We start from the raw sequence: 19,772 nt of genomic DNA, 5'->3' as shown, positions 1-19,772 counted from the left end.
ACATAGTAATATAGTTAGTAAGGCCGAAAAAAGACATTAGTCCATCCAGTTCAGCCTATAAAATTCTGTCAGAATAAATCCCCAGATCTACGTCCTTCTTAAGAATCTAACAATAACTTTAAGATACAATATTGTTACGCTCCAGGAAGACATCCAGGCCTCTCTTGAACCCTTGAACTGAGATCGCCATCACCACCTCCTTAGGCAAGGAATTCCAGATTCTCACTGCCCTAACTGTAAAGAATCCTCTTCTATGTTGGTGGAAAAACCTTTTCTCCCCCAGACGCAGAGAATGCTCCCTTGTGACCGTCGCCTTCCTTGGTATAAACAGATCCTCGGAGATATATTTGTATTGTCCCCTTATATACTTGTTCATGGTTATTAGATCGCCCCTCAGTTGTCTTTTTTCTAGACTAAATAATCCTAATTTTGCTAATCTCTCTGGGTATTGTAGTTCCCCCATCCCCTTTATTTTGTTGCCCTCCTTTGTACTCGCTCTAGTTCCATTATATCATTCCTGAGCACCAGTGCCCAAAACTGTACACAGTACTCCATGTGCGGTCTAACCAGAGATTTGTACAGAGGCAGTATAATGCTCTCATCATGTGTATCCAGACCTCTTTTAATGCACCCCATGATCCTGTTTACCTTGGCAGCCGCTGCCTGGCACGGGCTGCTCCAGGTAAGTTTACCATTAACTAGGATCCCCAAGTCCTTCTCCATGTCAGATTTACCCAGTGGTTTACCGTTCAGTGTGTAATGGTAATATTGATTCCTTCTTCCCATGTGTATAACCTTACATTTATCATTGTTAAACTGCATCTGCCACCTTTTGGCCCAAGTTCCCAACTTATCCAGAACCATCTGTAGCAGAATACTATCTTCTCTTGTATTGACTGCTTTACATAGTTTTGTATCATCTGCAAATATCAATATTTTACTGTGCAAACCTTCTACCAGATCGTTAATAAATATGTTGAAGAGAATAGGTCCCAACACCGACCCCTGCAGTACCCCACTGGTCACAGCGACCCAGATAGAGAATATACCATTTATAACCACCCTCTGCTTTCTATCACTAAGCCAGTTACTTACCCATTTACACACATTTTCCCCCATACCCAGCATTCTCATTTTGTGTACCAACCTCTTGTGTGGCACGGTATCAAACGCTTTGGAAAAATCAAGATATACCACATCCAATGAGTCACCTTGGTCCAGTCTATAGCTTACCTCTTCATAAAAACTGATTAGATTGGTTTGACAGGAGCGATTCCTCATAAACCCATGCTGATATGGTGTTAAACAGTTATTCTCATTGAGATAATCCAGAATAACATCCCTCAGAAACCCTTCAAATATTTTACCAACAATAGAGGTTAGGCTTACTGGCCTATAATTTCCAGGTTCACTTTTAGAGCCCTTTTTGAATATTGGTACCACATTTGCTATGCGCCAGTCCTGTGGAATAGACCCCGTCGCTATAGTGTCTCTAAATATGAGAAATAAAGGTTTGTCTATTACATTACTTAGTTCTCTTAGTACTCGTGGGTGTATGCCAAGAAGAAATGCGTAGAGCAAGACAGGGAGGGGAGAGCAGGTGAATAAGCCCCGCCCATCGGACCGGACCGTGGCAGTTTACATACATCTGAACCGATATAAAAAAGGTATGTAATTCACACCGTGGTCCAGGAATCCGAATCCTTGTTGTCTGCACCATCGTCTTAGCCTGTTGTTCGCATCAAGGATCCTGTTCCATCTCCTGGTGCCATGCCAGTCTACTGGAAGGATAGAAGAAAAAATTACCTGTGCATCCAGTTCCTTTACTTTCTTCCCCAACTCTTCAAAGTCCTTGCAGATTGTCGGTAGGTCCTTCCTTGCCGTGTCATTGGTGCCAACATGTATCAAAAGAAATGGGTGGACGTCCTTGGAACTGATGAGCTCTGGTATCCTATTGGTCACATCCTTGATCTTCGCACCTGGGAGACAGCATACTTCTCTTGCGGTTATATCAGGTCTGCAGATGGCTGCTTCTGTGCCTCTTAGTAGTGAGTCTCCCACCACTACCACTCTTCTTCGCTTTTTGGCTGTACTTTTTGTTGTCACTTCTGGGCGTTGCTGTGTGCCCTTTTCTTCTATGCTTGCTGGTAGTGCCTCATCCTTAGGTGTATCATCGTCGTCCTCCGCAAGGCCTTGGTATTGGCTTGTCAGTTGTGTGGTTGGTGATGTCTCTATGGTCTTCTTGCTTCTTTTGGTCACATGCTTCCACTCGTCTGCTTTTGGAGGTTCTCTGACACTTTCTTCACCTTCTGTGACCAGTAGAGATGCTTCTGTTCTGTCTAGGAAGTCTTCATTTTCTTTGAGTTTCAAAGTTGCAAATCTTTTTTCCAGACCACGCACCTTTTCTTCTAAAAGGGCCACTAATTTACACTTCTAGACTGAATGCTTCTGTTATCCTAGAATTGCATTTGCCTTTTTTGCTGCTGCATCACACTGTTGACTCATATTCAGTCTGTGATCTATTAGTATACCCAAGTCTTTTTCACATGTGCTGTTGCTTAGCCCTATTCCTCCCATTCTGTATATGCTTTTTTCATTTTTATTGCCCAGATGTAGTACTTTGCATTTTTCCCTGTTAAAAACCATTCTGTTAGTTGCTACCCACTGCTCCAGTTTCTTTTTGAATCTTCTCTCTCTCTTCTCTAGTATTAGCTATCCCTCCCAGCTTTGTGTCATCAGCAAATTTAATCAGTTTACCCTCAATTCCTTCATCTAAATCATTGCTAAAGATGTTGAACAATACAGGGCCCAGGACAGAGCCCTGTGGTACCCCACTTGAGACATTCTTCCAACTGGATGTGCAGCCATTTACGACCACTCTTTGGGTCTGATCACTAAGCCAGTTATGAATCCACCTAACGGTTGCTTTGTCCATTCCATACTTAGCCAATTTTTCAATAAGGATTGTGTGAGATACTTTGTCAAATGCTATGTTGAAGTCAAGATATACTATATCTACAGCATTTCCCTGATCCACCCAATCAGTGATTCTGTCATAGAAGGAAATTAAGTTAGTCTGACATGACTTATTAGTTACAAACCCATGCTGACTCTGTTTAATCACTTCATTCTTATCCAGGTACTGACATACATGTTGTTTAATAATTTGTTCAAAGATCTTTCCTGGTATAGAAGTTAGACTCACCGGCCTATAGTTGCCTGGGTCCACCTTCTTCCCCTTTTTGAAGATATGAACAACATTTCCTCTTCTCCAGTCTTCTGGGATTTCTCCTGTTCTCCACGAATTTTCAAAGATTATGGAGAGCGGTTCAAAAATTTCTTCTGCTATCTCCTTCAGTACTCTGGGGTGTAATTCATCTGGACCTGGAGACTTGAATTAATTTAGGTTAGCTAAGTGTTTTCTCACTATATTTCTGTTTATAGTTATCCTGGATTCTTCTATTCCCTTAATAGGACAGTGAAGAATAGTTGATGTTACATTTCCTTTCTGAGAGAAAACAGATGCAAAATAGGAATTTAAAAGTTCAGCCTTCTCAACATCCTGTCTTACCATTTCATCATTTTCATCCTGTAGAAATCCTATAGCATCTTTGACTTTTCTTTTACTTTTGACATATCCCCCAAATCCTTTATTATTGCTTTTGACGTCTCGCAAGCCTCAATTCATTGTCAGCTTTAGATAATCTGATTCGTGCCCTGCAGGTTCTGCAGACAGCATTATATTCTTCTTTAGATATGCCTCCCTCTTTCCATTTTATAAACATTTCTTTCTTCCTTTTTAGCATGTGTGTAAGTTCTGTGTTCATCCATCCTGGTTTACTTAAATGCTTCCTATTCTTCCCTCTTTTCGGAATTGTTAACGATTGTGCTTTGAGAATTTCATTTTTCAAGATTTCCCATCCTTCCTGGACATTTTTGTCCTTAAGGATATCCAGCCATTGGATCCCTCCAATTCTCTTTCTGAATCCCTTAAAATCTGCCTTTCTGAAATCTAACCTTGACGTATGAGTCTTCACAGGTCTTTCTCCTCTAGTTATCCAAAATTGTAAAATAGCATGGTCGCTACCTCCAAGGGTCCCAGCCACTTTTACCTCCTCAACCATTTCCTCCCTGTTTATAAGGATTAGATCCAAGGTAGCAGATCCCCTTGTTTTCTCCCCTACCTTTTAGAAGATAAAGTTGTCAGCAAGAGAGGATAAGAATTTCCTTGACCTGTTAGTTTTGCCTGAGAGAGATTCCCAACAAATGTCTGGATAGTTGAAATCTCCCATGACAACTATGTCATATTTTTTGGAGAACTCGGCCATTTGATGCATAAAGAGTTCATCCATATCTTCATCTTGCACAGGCGGCCTGTAGTAAATGCCTACAATGGTGTCCTTTCCATTGTTCTGTCCTTGTATTCTTACCCAAACAGTTTCCACAGAACTCCCAGTCTCTGAAGCTTCAATCTCTGTGCAGATATACGTGTTTCTAACATACAATGCGACACCTCCTCCTCGTTTATCAAGTCTGTTTCTTGCAAATAAGTTGTATCCTTCTAGCCTTGTATTCCAATCGTGTATTGTCCCACCAAGTTTCAGTGATTCCAATGACATCATATTTCTTTTCCTGCGTTAGTAGTTCCAATTCTCCTTGTTTGTTGCCCATGCCTTGTGCATTAGTATAGAAACATTTTAGTTTGTGATTGGTTTCTCTTTCTCCAATATTTTTATTATTTAGATTCTTTTGTCTTTCTTCTTCCTTTCCACTTCTAATAGCAGAGTTCTCAATAGCATTTGTCAGGTGTATGGCTTTTTCTGGTATTTTGCTTCCCTTCCCATGTTGTTCTAGTTTAAAGCTCTCCTGATGAGTGTAGCAAGGCGACTTCCAAATACATGTTTTCCAGTCTTCGTAAGGTGCACCCCATCTCTAGCAAGTAGTCCATTGTAAAGGTAATTCACTCCGTGATCCAGAATCCAAATCCTTGCTGACGGCACCATCGACGTAGCCAGTTGTTCACCTGCAGAATCTTATTCCACCTCCTTGTTCCATGGCCATCCACTGGGAGGATGGAAGAGAAGACCACTTGTGCTCCCAGTTCTTTCACTTTCGTACCTAAGTTTTCAAAGTCACTGCAGATAGTTTCCAGGTCGTTTCTCGGGGTGTCATTTGTCCCCACATGTATTAGCAGGAATGGGTGGTCATCTGTAGGTCTGGAGAGTCCTGATATCCTGTCAGACACATCTTTAATTTTTGCACCTGGAAGACAGCACATTTCTCTTGAAGTTATATCCAGTCTGCAGATAGCGGCCTCTGTTCCTCTCAACAGGGAATCCCCCATGACCACCACTCTCCGTTTCTTCTTCACAACATTTTTCTTTCTCCATCCAGGACGACTCTGAGGGCATACAAGGTTGCTGTTTGTGGGCAAAGTCTTATCTTGATATATTTCTTCATCATTCTCCTGTGTAAGAGCCTGGTACTGGTTCCTGAGCAGTATGGGTGCTGACTGCCTCCCAATCCTCTTGCTTCTCTGGGTCACATGTTTCCATTCCTCTGTTTCTTCAGGTGCACTTCGAATTTCTTCTCTTTCTGTAACATAGAGATAATCCTGCTCTGTCTAAGAACTCTTCACCTTCCTTAATGATCTTCAACGTAGCCAACCTCTCTTCGAGATTTTGCAACTTTTCCTCCAACAGGGACACAAGCTTGCATTTGTGGCATGTGAAGTTTAGCTTTTCCACTGGTAAGTCTGTGAACATGTAGCAAGAAATGCAGCTCACCAAATGGCTCCTGGCCTCTTCCATATTGTTGTTGTTAAAGAGATTTCAAAGCAATGAAAAATGAGTCAAAATTTGGCGTGCGGTTTACCGATTTCCTCTTTTCAGCTGCAACGGCCAAAATCCGGTGATCATTGAGCTCGCGTAGACTCTTCACTTATCCCAGAAGGCACTGGGAATATGCAAATTATCTCCTCAGGACTCTTCCCCTGGTTTTTGAATTTCGTTCAACGTCACAATTGTGTCTCACTTGTTGTTGATTCTTCACCAAAAATTTACATTTGGTATATTGTAGATTGTAAGCTCTCACGAGCAGGGTCATCTTCTTATTTTGCTTTAATTATTGTATTGTTAATGTTGTTACTTATGACTTGTGTTTTAAAACTGTTAAACTGTAAAGCGCTGCGGAATATGTTGGCGCTATATAAATAAAGATTATTGTTATTATCTTTATGTTTGAAGCATGATATGTGGGAAAAGGTTGAAAAGTTCCAGGGGGCTGAATACTTTTGCAATGCACTGTATCTGCAAACAGGAAATCACTTTTTTTTCCTTCCCAGAAGCCAACTTTCAATTAGCTTTATTTCAAGTGACAAAAACGCATGCAATGAAAAAACACATCAAAAACGTAGGTGACCTGCCAGTGACCTCAGATGCAGATTTGGTGCAAATTTCATCTGCGTCAAATCCTGAACAAACACTAAGCAATTCCTGATCATGTGCACATACCTTCAGCTGTCAGCGTTAGCAAGGCTGGTTATCAAGAATAAAGGAGTTCCCATGCGTTTTTTTTTTTTTAATTATTTTAAGAAATAATTAAAAAAAACAGTGTGGGGTCCCCCCATTTTTGACAACCAGCCTTGCTAAAGCAGACAGCTGGAGACTAGTGTTCTCAGGCTGGTAAGGGGCCATTGTCTTTGCCATCCCCCCCCAGCCTAAACATAGCAGCCCGTAGCCTCCCAGAAAAGGAACATCTATTAGATGCACCACTTCTGGCGCTTTGCCTGGTGCTTTCCACTCGCTCTGTTCCCATGGAACCCATGCCTTTTTTTTAATTTATTTATAGTGCAGGTGGCAGCTGAGGAATACTCCCATCAGCCACCGCCTGCTCTCACGGTTCACGGTTATTAGCGGCAGCAGGTGTAGGCTGATGGGAGTAGTAGTCCCATCAGCTGCCGCCTGCTCTCACTATTATCAGTTGAATACAGCTCTCGACATTCTCCCCCGCTAGTGCTGATTGCACTCTGCGTCGGTGAATAGTGTGAACTTTACCGCTCCTTCCCAGGCGCCGGTATGTGTCACACTGATGACAAACAGATGTCAGTGTGCACCTGTGTGGGATGTTTTTTGGCCTGTGCTGCTGTTAAAAAAAGGACATGTCAGCGTATTTTTCCCACAGACACATGGTCTGTGGAAACACATGGACATAGGCACAGAGCCATTCACTTAAATGGGTCTACAAGTGTAAGTGTCTCCAGCACATGTAAACACTGTCGCAACCCGTACCGGACTCACTGACACGTGAAAGGCAGAGATCACCAGTATTTCCCCACCTAGCACAAGCCTGTATAGTTTGATAGCTCACTGTCTGATTTCCATGCCTGACATCACCGACAGGGAGCTATCAATCAAGATATAGAGGCTGGTGCTAGGTTGTAAAGTAACCTCAGGACTCATAGGCTCCTTAGCTGCTCTAGGCATGAGAGATCATTCAATGCATGATTAGTATATAAACTAAAATGTTAATTTATCGGGAATGCAGCAACAGAAGATATAAAGGTGTCAAAGGATCTACAATCAGAAAATGTAAAAAAGCTGAAAAGAAATGTATTAGTTTCCAGTTTTAATTTTTAAAAAAAGTGATTCTTTCCCTTTAAAAACCTGCATGCCCATATTTATAATTTGGAGGTTGTTCTTACTGACTTTTGCCAGGCACTTAGTTTTGTTTTGAACATGAATAATGAATCTAATTCGAATATTTAAAGGAGTTGTTCTGTCTTGAGGTCCAAGTCTACAGGCACTCTACGTGACTGCAGAATTGTGAATTCTCACAAGTATGTGATTTGCGTACATGCGGTCATGTGCTGACTAGATGTCGTAGCCTCTATCAATACAAATGTATTGAACAAGGCCGGATACAGTGTTGTTGGAAGTATGCAAATTGCGTACTTTTGGGCATATGACCGCCTATTCCCAGCACTGGAGAATCCTCACAGCTTGCAGTGTGTGATGTAAAGATTCACAAGTCTGCAGTCACATGGAGGTACTTCAGATTTGTGGCTTAAAACCAGATAGTTGCATTGATATAGTTGAATCTACCGTACTTGTCTGATGCCAATTAAAGATTGGGGTGTCTTTTTCAGGAGCTATATGAAACACAAGAGGGATGATGGAGCAGATAAGAAACATGATGATGAAACGGTGGATGTCACTCCCATAATGATCTGTGTTTTTGTCGTTATGTGCTGCTCTATGTTGGTCCTTCTGTTTAACTTTTACGACCGTTTAGGTAAGATAATGGTATCCACACACAAGTCATTGATGGTGTTTTTGAACCTGTTAGTAACAGAGTTAATTTTATCCTAAATGACAGAGCCCCATTTTTCAAGTTTGAAGTGTCACTGTATTAGGTAATAACTCTATAATTCTTCTACATAGTGATTCTTAGATTTTTTTTCCTGACACATTGTACTTTATAACTGGTATAGTTAGGTTGATATGGTGGGTTTTTTATGAATAGTAAGTAATGGAAACTTAGAAAAATTTACCAGTTTTCAAACTTTGAATTCTATTACTTTTAACATCTTCCCGACACTGGACATACTGGCACATGCAATAATGGGTTCCTTTTTTGAGTCAAGCTCAGGATCCGCCTTTAATGGAAGCAGGCCGAGCTTAGTTTTACCTACTGCTGTTAACTTCTTAAATGCCATTGTAAATCTCCTACAATTGCATTTACAATGACTAGCCTGAGGGAGCGCTTCATTCCACATGCCCATCGGTTCCCTACCATATGATCGTGGGTGTCTATTGGCTGCCATGGCCTGTGCCTGCCATTAAGGTGCTCTTATGAAGTCTAGCATGTGGCTATTGTTTATAGGAGATGTGATTTTACCACTATACTGCAATGCCATAGTATTGCAGTGCATAGCATAAGTGATCAAGCGATCGCAGGTTCAAATTCCCCAAGAGGACAGCAAATTAAAAATCGGAACATCTCCATGTCAAGAACGGGTTAAACCAGACAATCATAACACACAAAGTAGTTAATAAATTACATTTACTACATATGCTGCCTTTATACGAGCATAATTTGTTAGTCTTATTTTATTTGTTGAAAAAATTAATTTTGCTGCTAAATTTCAACCCTTCTCAGAAACTTTACAAATCTTTTTTTTTTTTTGTGACCTGAAGAGGTAGCTACTTTTCCTTGAGTATACAGTTGCCCCCTAGACTTCTCAGGATCAGTGGGATTCCCCCCAATAATCAGGAAGTTTTAATGTCTTCCTCCTTTCCTACAGCTAAGAACTATAGGCAGAAAGCAGAAGAATATTTTCAATTGAACATTTTTTTTCATAGATATATATATATATATATATATATATATATATATATATATACACACACATGCATACACACAGCTCTAGCGAAAATTAAGAGACCACTGCACAGTTTGTATTAAAAAAAAAAAAACAGCTTCTCTACATGTCCGACAGCCATATTCCATTCCAGTGTCAGTTGAATTCCAACCAGAGTACACCTCACTCTACTTAATGTGCGTCTGATTAGGTGATCACCGAACCAAGTCTTATTTAACGAAGGAAAGTATTAAAAAAACCCTGCTGTGCGGGGTCATAATCCTCTTGCAATAGGACAAGCTGGATGGCAAGTGCTAGTAATATCCTAAAAGTAATAGGAATGAAAAAATAACTTTTAACTATGCCAAAGGAGCTGAAAAGAAAAGTCTTTAGTGAGGAAAGAAAGAAAGCTCAATTTTGGCTTTACTAGCCGAGGGATACAGTAAACGTCATGTTGCCTCCATCCTTAAAACTTCTAAGACGGCAGTCCATTACAACAAGGTCAAGCAGCAGACATTGGGGACAACAAAGCTACAGACCGGCAGAGGGCGAAAACGACTGTCCACTGACCGGGATGACTGTCAACTTATTCAAATGTCATTCAGCAACTGCAGGATGACATCAAGTGACCAACAAAGGAATGGCAAATGGCAGCTGGGGTGAAGTGCACGGCAAGAACATTTTGCCACAGGCTTATAGAGGCAGGACTTTTAGTCATGTAAAGCTTGAAAAAAAAAAACACCTTTGAATGAGAAGCCAAGGAGAGCCTGTCTGAAGTTTGCCAAAGACCATAAGAATTGAACCATAGAGGCCTGGAGTAAGGTAATCTCTGATGAGTCTAACTTTCAGCTTTGCCCAACACCTGGTCGTCTTATGGTGAGACGGAGACCTGGAGAGGCGTACAAGCCACAGTGTCTTGCACCCACTGTGAAATTTGGTGGAAGATCGGTGATGGGGCGTGGCCTAGGCGCAGGTGATGTACTCCTATATTTCTAAATTTTCGCTCTCATTCATACTTTTATTCAGCAAGTTGGCACGTTTTAAGATGTTTCCTGTCAAAATCGGACATACCTAGGACATTTTATCCTGTGGCGAAGACTGCGGCCTGCTAAAATGGCGTCGGTTGATGCTGTGTCACTGTGAGAGATCCTGTCTGAGGTAAAAAAGACTCAAAGACTGCCTCTTTTTTTCTTTATAAATATTTTATTTTTCACCTTTCATCACATTGGTGTGGATTTATATTCATTTTCCCACAATTCTTTTGACTTTTGGAGCTTTTATCAATTTTCAGTGACATTTTCGTTATTTTGATATTGCGCCAATTTATTGGAAGATTTCCTCTTGGACCCTCTCTGGATTGTACCCCTGTTCAACCAGGCAGTTTTAGCCCCCTTTTGACTGTGTTATACCCTGGCACAGCGGGGGTGAAGATCCTGTCGGATATTTCTCTGGGCGCCATCTTCTGCCTTCCAGTGACATCACCGCTAATCGGTGGGTATCATAAAACATATCAAAACACCATCTGGGACCTTCTGTGTGTGCCCCTACCCAAACGGGGGGGTTTTCGCCCCCTTTTAATTTTGTTTAGCCTGGGCACATCGCAGGTGAAGACTTGGATGGAGACCGCTGCAGGCGCCATCTCCCTCCCTCTCAGTGACGTCACCGCTATAAGCGTTTTTTTTTTTTCCTGTGATCAAATTTGAACTAGACTGGTTTTAACTCTTATTTTGGGGCTGCCCTTTGTGGACCGGGGGGTTGGGGATCTCTTTTGTGTGTGCTTTGATTGGACACACTGCTGTGGAAGTTCCCCCCACAGACCCCTGGGCTCTGCTGCGCTGCGGATCCTCCTCCTCTGCCAGTGACGTCACTGGCTATTCGGGTGGCGTCACAAAATACATTGGAACCCCCCCATGACCTTCTATAGGTCTGCCCCTGTTTAACCAGGGGGTTTGTGCCCCCTTTTAACTTTATTTTGCCTGGGCACATCGCAGGTGAAGATTTGGATTGGGACTGCTGCAGGTGCTGCCTCCCTCCCTCCCAGTGACGTCACCGATATATGCGGTCTTTTTCCTGAGCTCAAAATTAAATGAAACTTCATCTATCCCCATTTATGGAGTTACCCCTGATGACCCGGGGGGGTTTTGGACCTCTTTTGAACTTGTCTCCCGGGGCGCATTCCCCTAGAAGTTGTCCGACTTCTCCTCCTCCTGTGACATCATTGTTGGACCGGGGCCATCTTCTGGATGGGGTGAGGATCCCCAGCTGCACTGGATTGCGGTATCTGGCTGTGACAGGCTCAGATCTCTGTGTCTCCCTGCTACCCAGGATTCTCCGCCTCCCTCTGTGACATCGCCACTGATTGCAGCCTTTCTGAAGGCTGTGAAGTACTACTGTCGCCGCTCCTGGTGGCGGCCATTTTGTTGGTGGTACTGGTGTCCCCTCTACAGGTGGCGGCCATTTTTTGGTGGAATTGCACTACATATATAGTGTTCATTGAGCACACCGCCGCCCTGGAATCCCCTGTTATAGGTTGCTGTTTCCTCCTGCGCTCCTCCTAGCTAATCCTGGATAATATATATGGTATACATATATAAGAAAAAAGGGTAAAATAAATAAATAAAAAATAAATTGATAAATAAATTAAATAAAAAGAGAGAATAATTAATAAAATATTAAAAATACATAAAAATAATAACATACATTGAAATTTTCAGTAAAAAACAGACGTTGGGTGGAGGTGGTGCCTTGAGGGTCGCCTCAGACTCACACTACCCTGCTGACATTAAATTAGTTAACATTGTTGGTTAATTATAGTTGTATTTAATATATAACTAATGGCTATTCTTTCGATATATGTAAACTTATATTTACCGGGTTACTTTAACTCATACATATAAAGTTACTATTTTACTTTTTCCAGTTCTTGGTTATGTCACTTGGCAAAATGAGTCAATTCAACTCAAAATTGCCCATGGTTAAAACTACAGGTGTCTCTAGATCACAAAAGCAAAATAAAGAACCCAAGTCTTCTCGTGGTACTTCCAGGGACGCGGTTAATCAATTGAGTCCGCCTAAGTCTCGTTCTCCTATTAACAGGGACCGCTCACAGTCCTCTACCAACTCTGAGATCATGGATCTTTCTTCCTCTTCAAAGAGGAAGGGTCCCTGGGGTGGGGGGAGTACACGGTCTTCTAGTGCCAATTCCTCAGGAGAGGATTATAGTTCCTCTTCCCCCAACCCTACTCCGAAAAAATCTAGGCCGAAGGCCTGAGGAGTTGTCTGGGGCCTTCCCTGGCGCTACATCCCTTGAGGCATATATGAACACATTATTTGAAAAACTCAGTGCCAGGATGTGTATCGACATGGCTAACCAAACAAAGCTTTTCCAGGACACTCTTGAGCACTTTGCTGCCTGGTTGGATAACCATGAGACTAGGTTGGGGGAATTGGAAAAATCACAAACGTTATCTCTAAAACACCACTCGGAGTCCAAATCTCAGATACGCCAGTTGCGACTTAAATTGGCGGATCTGGAGGACCGCTCCCGCCGCAACAATATTAAAATCAGGGGTATATCGGAAGATATTTCGCCCATCAAGCTTCCTGACTATGTTAAGGGGATTTTTAGGAGGATGATTCACAATCTTTTGGATACGGATCTTATCATTGATCGTATCCATCGTCTTCCCAAGCCTCCTTCCATCCCTAAAGACCTACCCAGAGACGTAATTATGAAAATTCATTTCTACCACATAAGAGAAAATTCAGAATTTGTTCATAATTAAGGGAGGCTTCCCGGAACCATATCACCATCTTAAGTTGTTTACTGATCTATCTAAAGCAACTATAGAAGGTCAGAAACACTTTTAATCACTGACCTCCGTCTTGAGGGAGCAAGGCCTTCCTTATAAGTGGGGCTTTCCTCTACGCCTCATTTTTAATCACAAAGGGAAAAATGCAACTTTTCTTTCACCTGAAGAGGGGTTCCAATTTCTGAAATCTCAGGGTGTCCTGTCCTCTGTTCCTATAATTTCTTATGCTGGTCCAGAACATGTCACCTGAGCCTATTGTAATATGTGTCTATGGGTTATCTGATATTATATGATTTAATATTGTGCTTAGCTTGTATATTTGTCTATTTCAGGGGTGGGGAATCTTTTTTCTGCCAAGGGCCATTTGGATATTTATACCATCTTGCGGGGGCCGTACAAACTCCGCCCACAAAGTACATCGTGACTCTGGCACTGGTTTCATGACTTAATCTTTCATTTCATGCCCTTCAATGTTCAGTAGTGAACACTGCGTGTGTGCTGACAGAGCAAGAAAAAATTAATGAGCTTGTGGCAATCAAAATACAGCTCCCTGCCCAAGAATGCAGTCCCTGAGAATCTGCTCGGGGGCCGGATAAAAGGTCATCGAGGGCCGTAAATGGCCCTGGGGCCTGAGGTTCCCCACCCCTGGTCTATTTGATATAGGTGTTAACGAGGGTTTCCTTAGCCTTGCGCTGCACTGACTTTTCCCCCGGCGCAAGGAGGAGAACCATTTTCTGTGGGTTCCCTCTCAGGGTTCTAACACTGTACAATTTTAAGCTTGTACTTATTCTTTGGTTATTTAGTTTGTAGTGTTTTCTTTTTTGACATTTTCCAGCCGGTGATTGTTTTTTAACGCCAATTTTTCTTTCTCTTTTTTATGGTACTTACATTAGTTACTTACAGTCATATGTTAAAGTTTGAGCACCCCTATTAATGTTAACCTTTTTCCTTTATAACAATTTTGGTTTTTGCAACAGCTATTTCAGTTTCATAAATCTAATAACTGATGGACTCAGTTATATTTCTGGATTCAAATGAGGTTTATTGTACTAACAGAAAATGTGCAATCTGCATTTTAGCAAAATTTGACCGGTGCAAAAGTATGGGCATCTCAACATAAAAGTGACATTAATATTTCGTAGATTCTCCTTTTGCAAAAGTAGCAGCCTCTAGTCGCTTCCTGTAGCTATTAATGAGTTCCTGGATCCTGGATGAAGGTATTTGTGACCATTCCTGTTTACAAAACAATTCCAGTTCAGTTAAGTTTGATGGTCGCCGAGCATGGACAGCCCGCTTCAAATCATCCCACAGATGTTCAATGATATTCAGGTCTGGGGACTGGGATGGCCATTCCTGAACATTGTAATTGTTCCTCTGCATGAATGCCTGAGTAGATTTGGAGAGGTGTTTTGGATTATTGTCTTGCTGAAATATCCATCCCCTGCGTAACTTCAACTTCGTCACTGATTCTTGCACATTATTGTCAAGAATCTGCTGATACTGAGTTGAATCCATGCGACCCTCAACTTTAACAAGATTCCCAGTACCGGCATTGGCCACACAGCCCCAAAGCATGATGGAACCTCCAACAAATTTTACTGTGGGTAGCAAGTGTTTTTCTTGGAATGCTGTGTTTTTTAGCCTCCATGTATAACGCCTTTTGTATGACCAAACAACTCAATCTTTGTTTCATCAGTCCACAGGACCTTCTTCCAAAATGTAATTGGCTTGTCCAAATGTGCTTTTGCATACCTCAGGCGACTTTGTGGCGTGCTTGCAGAAACGGCTTCTTTCGCATCACTCTCCCATACAGCTTCTCCTTGTACAAAGTGCGCTGTATTGTTGACCGATGCACAGTGACACCATCTGCACCAAGATGATGCTGCAGGTCTTTGGAGGTGGTCTGTGGATTGTCCTTGACTGTTCTCACCATTCTTCTTCTCTGCCTTTCTGATATTTTTCTTGGCCTGCCACTTCTGGGCTTAACAAGAACTGTACCTGTGTTCTTCCATTTCCTTACTATGTTCCTCACAGTGGAAACTGACAGGTTAAATCTCTGAGACAACTTTTTGTATCCTTCCCCTGAAAGGCTATGTTGAATAATCTTTGTTTTCAGATCATTTGAGAGTTGTTTTGAGGAGCCCATGATGCCACTCTTCATAGGAGAATCAAACAGGAGAACTACTTGCAAGTGGCCACCTTAAATACCTTTTCTCATGATTTGATACACCTGGCTATGAAGTTCAAAGCTCAATGAGGTTACAAAACCAATTTAGTGCTTCAGGAAGTCAGAAAAAAGTAGTTAGGAGTGTTCAAATCAAGAAAATGACAAGGGTGCCCATACTTTTGCACCGGTCAAATTTTGTTTAAATGCAGATTGCACATTTTCTGTTAGTACAATAAACCTCATTTGAATCCAGAAATATAACTGAGTCCATCAGTTATTAGATATATGAAACTGAAATAGCTGTTGCAAAAATCAAAATTGTTATAAAGAAAAAAGGTTAACATTAATAGGGGTGCCCAAACTTTAACATATGACTGTATAACGTTAAGGGGCTTAGTAGTCCAAATAGGCGTTTTTCCTTTCAGAGAGAAATTAATAAATCTGCAGCAGATGTCGTGTGCCTCCAGGAGACTAAATTTAAAATTAATAATCATCCCACGTTTTCCCTAAAAAATTACCTTCATGTTTTTGAGGCCTCAGGTCCCTCTAAAAATGCAGGTGTCATGACCCTAGTCAGGGACTCCTTGTCGTTCGAACTGCTGGAGGAATTGGTTGATGTGAACGGTCATTTTCATGTCCTTGTCTGTTCTATAAACTCCCAAATTTATACCATTGTCAATATCTACGCTCCTACTAAAGGTCAAATTAGGTTTTTGAATAAATTACTAAAAAAAACTTGAACTGCTAAAGAGAGGCATTCTTTTATTCTTAGGTGATTTTAATTTGGTCCCCGATAATTCACTTGATGCCGCTTCTTCAATTAGACTAAATTTCCCCTTTTTAAATAATTGGCTTTTCACTAATGAATTTTTTGACGTTTTTCACTGTCTCAATTCCACCTCAAAGGAATATACATTTTTTTTCTGACTCTCATTTATCTGCCTCTCGTATTGACCTCATTTTGTCAGACTTATTTTCTCTACCTAGATTTTCCTCAGTTTCAGTTGGAAATAAATCTATTTCAGATCATGCTCCTGTTATTGCCCAGTTGTTTGAGGGGCACTCTGTTAATAATCAGCAGTTGTGGAAGTGTAATTCTTCTATTTTAAAAAATCCTACTTACCATGAGGAAATATCTAAATCTCTCAATTTTTATTTTTCAGAAAATATATTTGATCCTTCCAAACTGTTCCTCCAGTGGAATGCTCACAAGGCGGTTCTACGAGGCACTCTTATTCGTATATCCTCCCGTATAAAAAGTTTTAACCGTCAAAAAATTAAAAATTTACAGGCTTTGATTAAGGAGAAAGAGTTGGAATTGTCCTTATCTAAAAATCCCTCCTCTAGCTCCACATCTCTAGCTGATTTATCCCGTCTTCAAAATGAATTAAGGGCCACAATTTTTTCGTTCTATGATTCAGCAGTAAAGCAATCAAAATTTCATCATTATATGTCCCTTAATAAACCCACCCGTTTTATGTTTAATCGAATAAAGAAGCTTAGAGTACGTAACCGCATTGACAAAATTACTTCTTCTAAGGGATTGTCCCTCACCCACCCACAGGACATTGCAAATGAATTTGCGAAATATTTCAATCAACTGTATAATTTGAGGTCTGATCCCTCTCTTCCCGCTCAAGATGCGGACTCTATTAATAATTTTTTATCTTCGGTTAACCTTCCAAATCTCAACTCTGTGGACTCAGATTTTTTATCTGCTCCTTTTACTCCTGAAGAGATTAATTGACTAATGGTGTCACCAAAGTCATATAAAGCCCCTGGTCCCGATGGCTATAGTAACAATTATTATAAGTCTTTCCGTGACATTCTTGAGTCCCCCATCTATCTAAACTTTTTAATGCCGCTGCGTCTGTTGGTTCCTTCCCTAGAGAGAATTTAGATGCTACAATTGTACTAATTTCCAAGCCCAATACTAATCGTCTTAATCTTATTCTGCCTAAATTAATTTCCATGGACCAAATTGGCTTTATCAAACACCGGCAGTCCATTGAAGGGACTAGATGGCTGATAAATATTATAAAGTTAATTAATCCCCAAAAACTTCCTTCTGCTCTAATTTCATTAGATGCAGAAAAAGCGTTTGATCGTTTGATTTGGACCTTTCTCAGATGCTCCCTATTATAATTTAGATTTAATTTAGATTTTATCACCAAAATTATGGCTTTATATTCTGACCCTCAAGCAAAAATTGACATTAATAATCACTTTTCCTCCCCATTTTCAATTTCTAATGGCACCCGTCAGGGTTGTCCTCTCTCCCCATTGCTTTTTTCCCTTGCAATAGAACTGCTAGCCCAATTAATCAGAGATCATTCCTCCATAGAGGGGGTTCGAACAGATCGTCAAGAATTTAAGATCAGTCTATATGCTGATGATTTCCTCCTGTCTCTCACTAATCCTTGCTCCTCTATTCCACACTTACAATCCCTTCTTCAAAAAATTTCCTCCTTTTCCTATTTTAAGATTAATGAGTCCAAATCTAAAATTTTCCAGTTTCACCAATGCTCAAATCAGGAGTATAAAGGCTGTCTCTTCTTGGGGTTGGGCGGAGAGGGAAATTGTTTATTTAGGTCTGCGGTTTTCTAGAAACCTTGGATCTCTGATTTCCACTAATCTAGATTCCCTAATCGCCTCCACTTCTAAAGACCTTAATTTTTACGCGGCAAAGAATTGTCCTGGTGGGGAAAAAGTCTAGTAGCCAAATCAATATTCCTTCCCAAAATCCTTTGTTTTCAGATCCCTTCCCCTGCTTATTTCCACTTCTTATTTAACTAGTCTGCAGACACGCCTTAATGTATTTATTTGGGGAAATAAAAAGGCTCGTATTGCTTCAAATCAGTTATACAAACATAAGTTACGTGGAGGTATGGGACTGCCTAACATCTCAGCTTATTATTACTCTAATCTTATTAAACAAAGTCTATGTTGGTGGTCATCTGGCCATATACCTTCATGGGCGGACTTGGAATTTTATTTTAATAAAAACTCCCCTCCTTGTTCTCTTATTTTGAATCTATTGACATCTAAGCACTTATCTCAGTCTGATCATCTGATTTTTATGGCTGCTATTGTGGCTTGGAGGAAGTTTTTTAAATTTAAGAGTGGTTTTTCTAGGATTCAACTCCTGTTGAGGCTTCCTCTCTCTTTTCTGGCCTCTGTTTATTCATTCGATTTGCATTCTACTTGGGCTGACTGGGGTATTTCTAGATTAAATGACATCTTTGATGGTCATAAATTTATATCATTTTCCCTTCTTAAGAATAGGTTTGGGGTTCCCTCCTCTGCTTTTCTTCACTTTACTATGTTGAAAGAATTTTTGACTCCACTGGTGACTCGTTGCCCTCCACTATTGGAGCCAGCGGTCAATATTTTATGCAACTCAGGCCATAATATTTTTTGGTCCACTCGTTATATCTGCTAGTAGTTCAACAACGATTCTGTATTTATAAAATCCCCATATATGAAAAAATGGGAATCGGTTTTGAATTTTTCTGTTACTCCAGATGTTTGGGAACTGACCATGTCTCTAACCTATTCTGCTACCATGTGTATGGCTCTCCATGAGTCCTACTTTAAAATCATATCGAGATGGTATTACTCACCATCTTGTCTAGCTTTTATCAACCCTTCCACCTCCCCTCTCTGTTGGAGTGATTGCGGGCAACATGGTAGCCTTTCCCATTTATTTTGGTTTTGTCCACGTCTTCGGCATTTTTTGGACGACATCTCCTCTCATTTCTCATATTTTAAATCAATCAGATTTTTCACTGACTCCTCAGTTCGCCCTGCTCTCGTTGGATGCAAGTTGTTTGAATCCTTCTATTAGGAAATTGGTTATTCATTTACTTTTGGTTTCTAAAATGAAATTGCGTTTTATTGGAAATCCACTCGAGTGCCCTCTTCACTCGATATTATTGCAAAGCTGACTTTACACAAGTCATATGAGCAAAAATTGTCGTTGCTGAATGGCTGTCTTCCTTCCTTTATAAAGAAATGGTCTCGCTGGCTGGAAATGTTTCCATGAGTTCTTATTATTTATAGTCTGGTTGTTTTTTATTTTTTCTTTCATGTGTCATGAATGTGTGGCACCCCCATGAGTATGGTCGCCAGAGTGGCATTGCCTTCCTCTTAGGGAGTGTGATGTCATGCTTGGAAGCCATATAGGATCTCTCTGGCAGTTAACTACAACACACAACACAGCTCCCACTCCAGGCCAGCAGAGGGAGCTCTGAACCCAAAACTGGGGGAAGAGCTGCTCTCTGGGGGCCAGAGAGGGAAAATTAGGAGTTCGTGTGAGGAGGGCCACATGTGTGGACATGAGGAGAAGAGCTGGGGGATTGAGCAGAGAGTTCAGGCTCATTCCCAGCTATAGCGCATGATCTGGAGCCCAGTATCCAAGGCTGTATGGACA

The 19,772-nt window shown here is 41.0% G+C and overlaps 1 protein-coding gene across 8 annotated transcripts in view; it reads left to right on the top strand.

Moving 5' to 3' along the window:
- Nucleotides 1–19,772, top strand: part of SPPL2B (signal peptide peptidase like 2B) — a 140,134-nt gene that overhangs the window by 74,001 nt on the left and 46,361 nt on the right. For all 8 annotated transcript variants that reach the window (XM_073545150.1, XM_073545165.1, XM_073545157.1 and 5 more), the window contains exon 6: nt 8,147–8,292. In XM_073545150.1, the coding sequence (XP_073401251.1) occupies nt 8,147–8,292 (146 nt within the window). The remainder of the gene's footprint in view (nt 1–8,146; nt 8,293–19,772) is intronic.

Source organism: Dendrobates tinctorius, unplaced genomic scaffold, assembly GCF_039654945.1.
Source record: "Dendrobates tinctorius isolate UK_male_01 unplaced genomic scaffold, ASM3965494v1 ptg000011l, whole genome shotgun sequence".
Lineage (NCBI taxonomy): Eukaryota > Metazoa > Chordata > Amphibia > Anura > Dendrobatidae > Dendrobates > Dendrobates tinctorius.
This window is presented reverse-complemented; position numbering and strand designations above follow the sequence as displayed.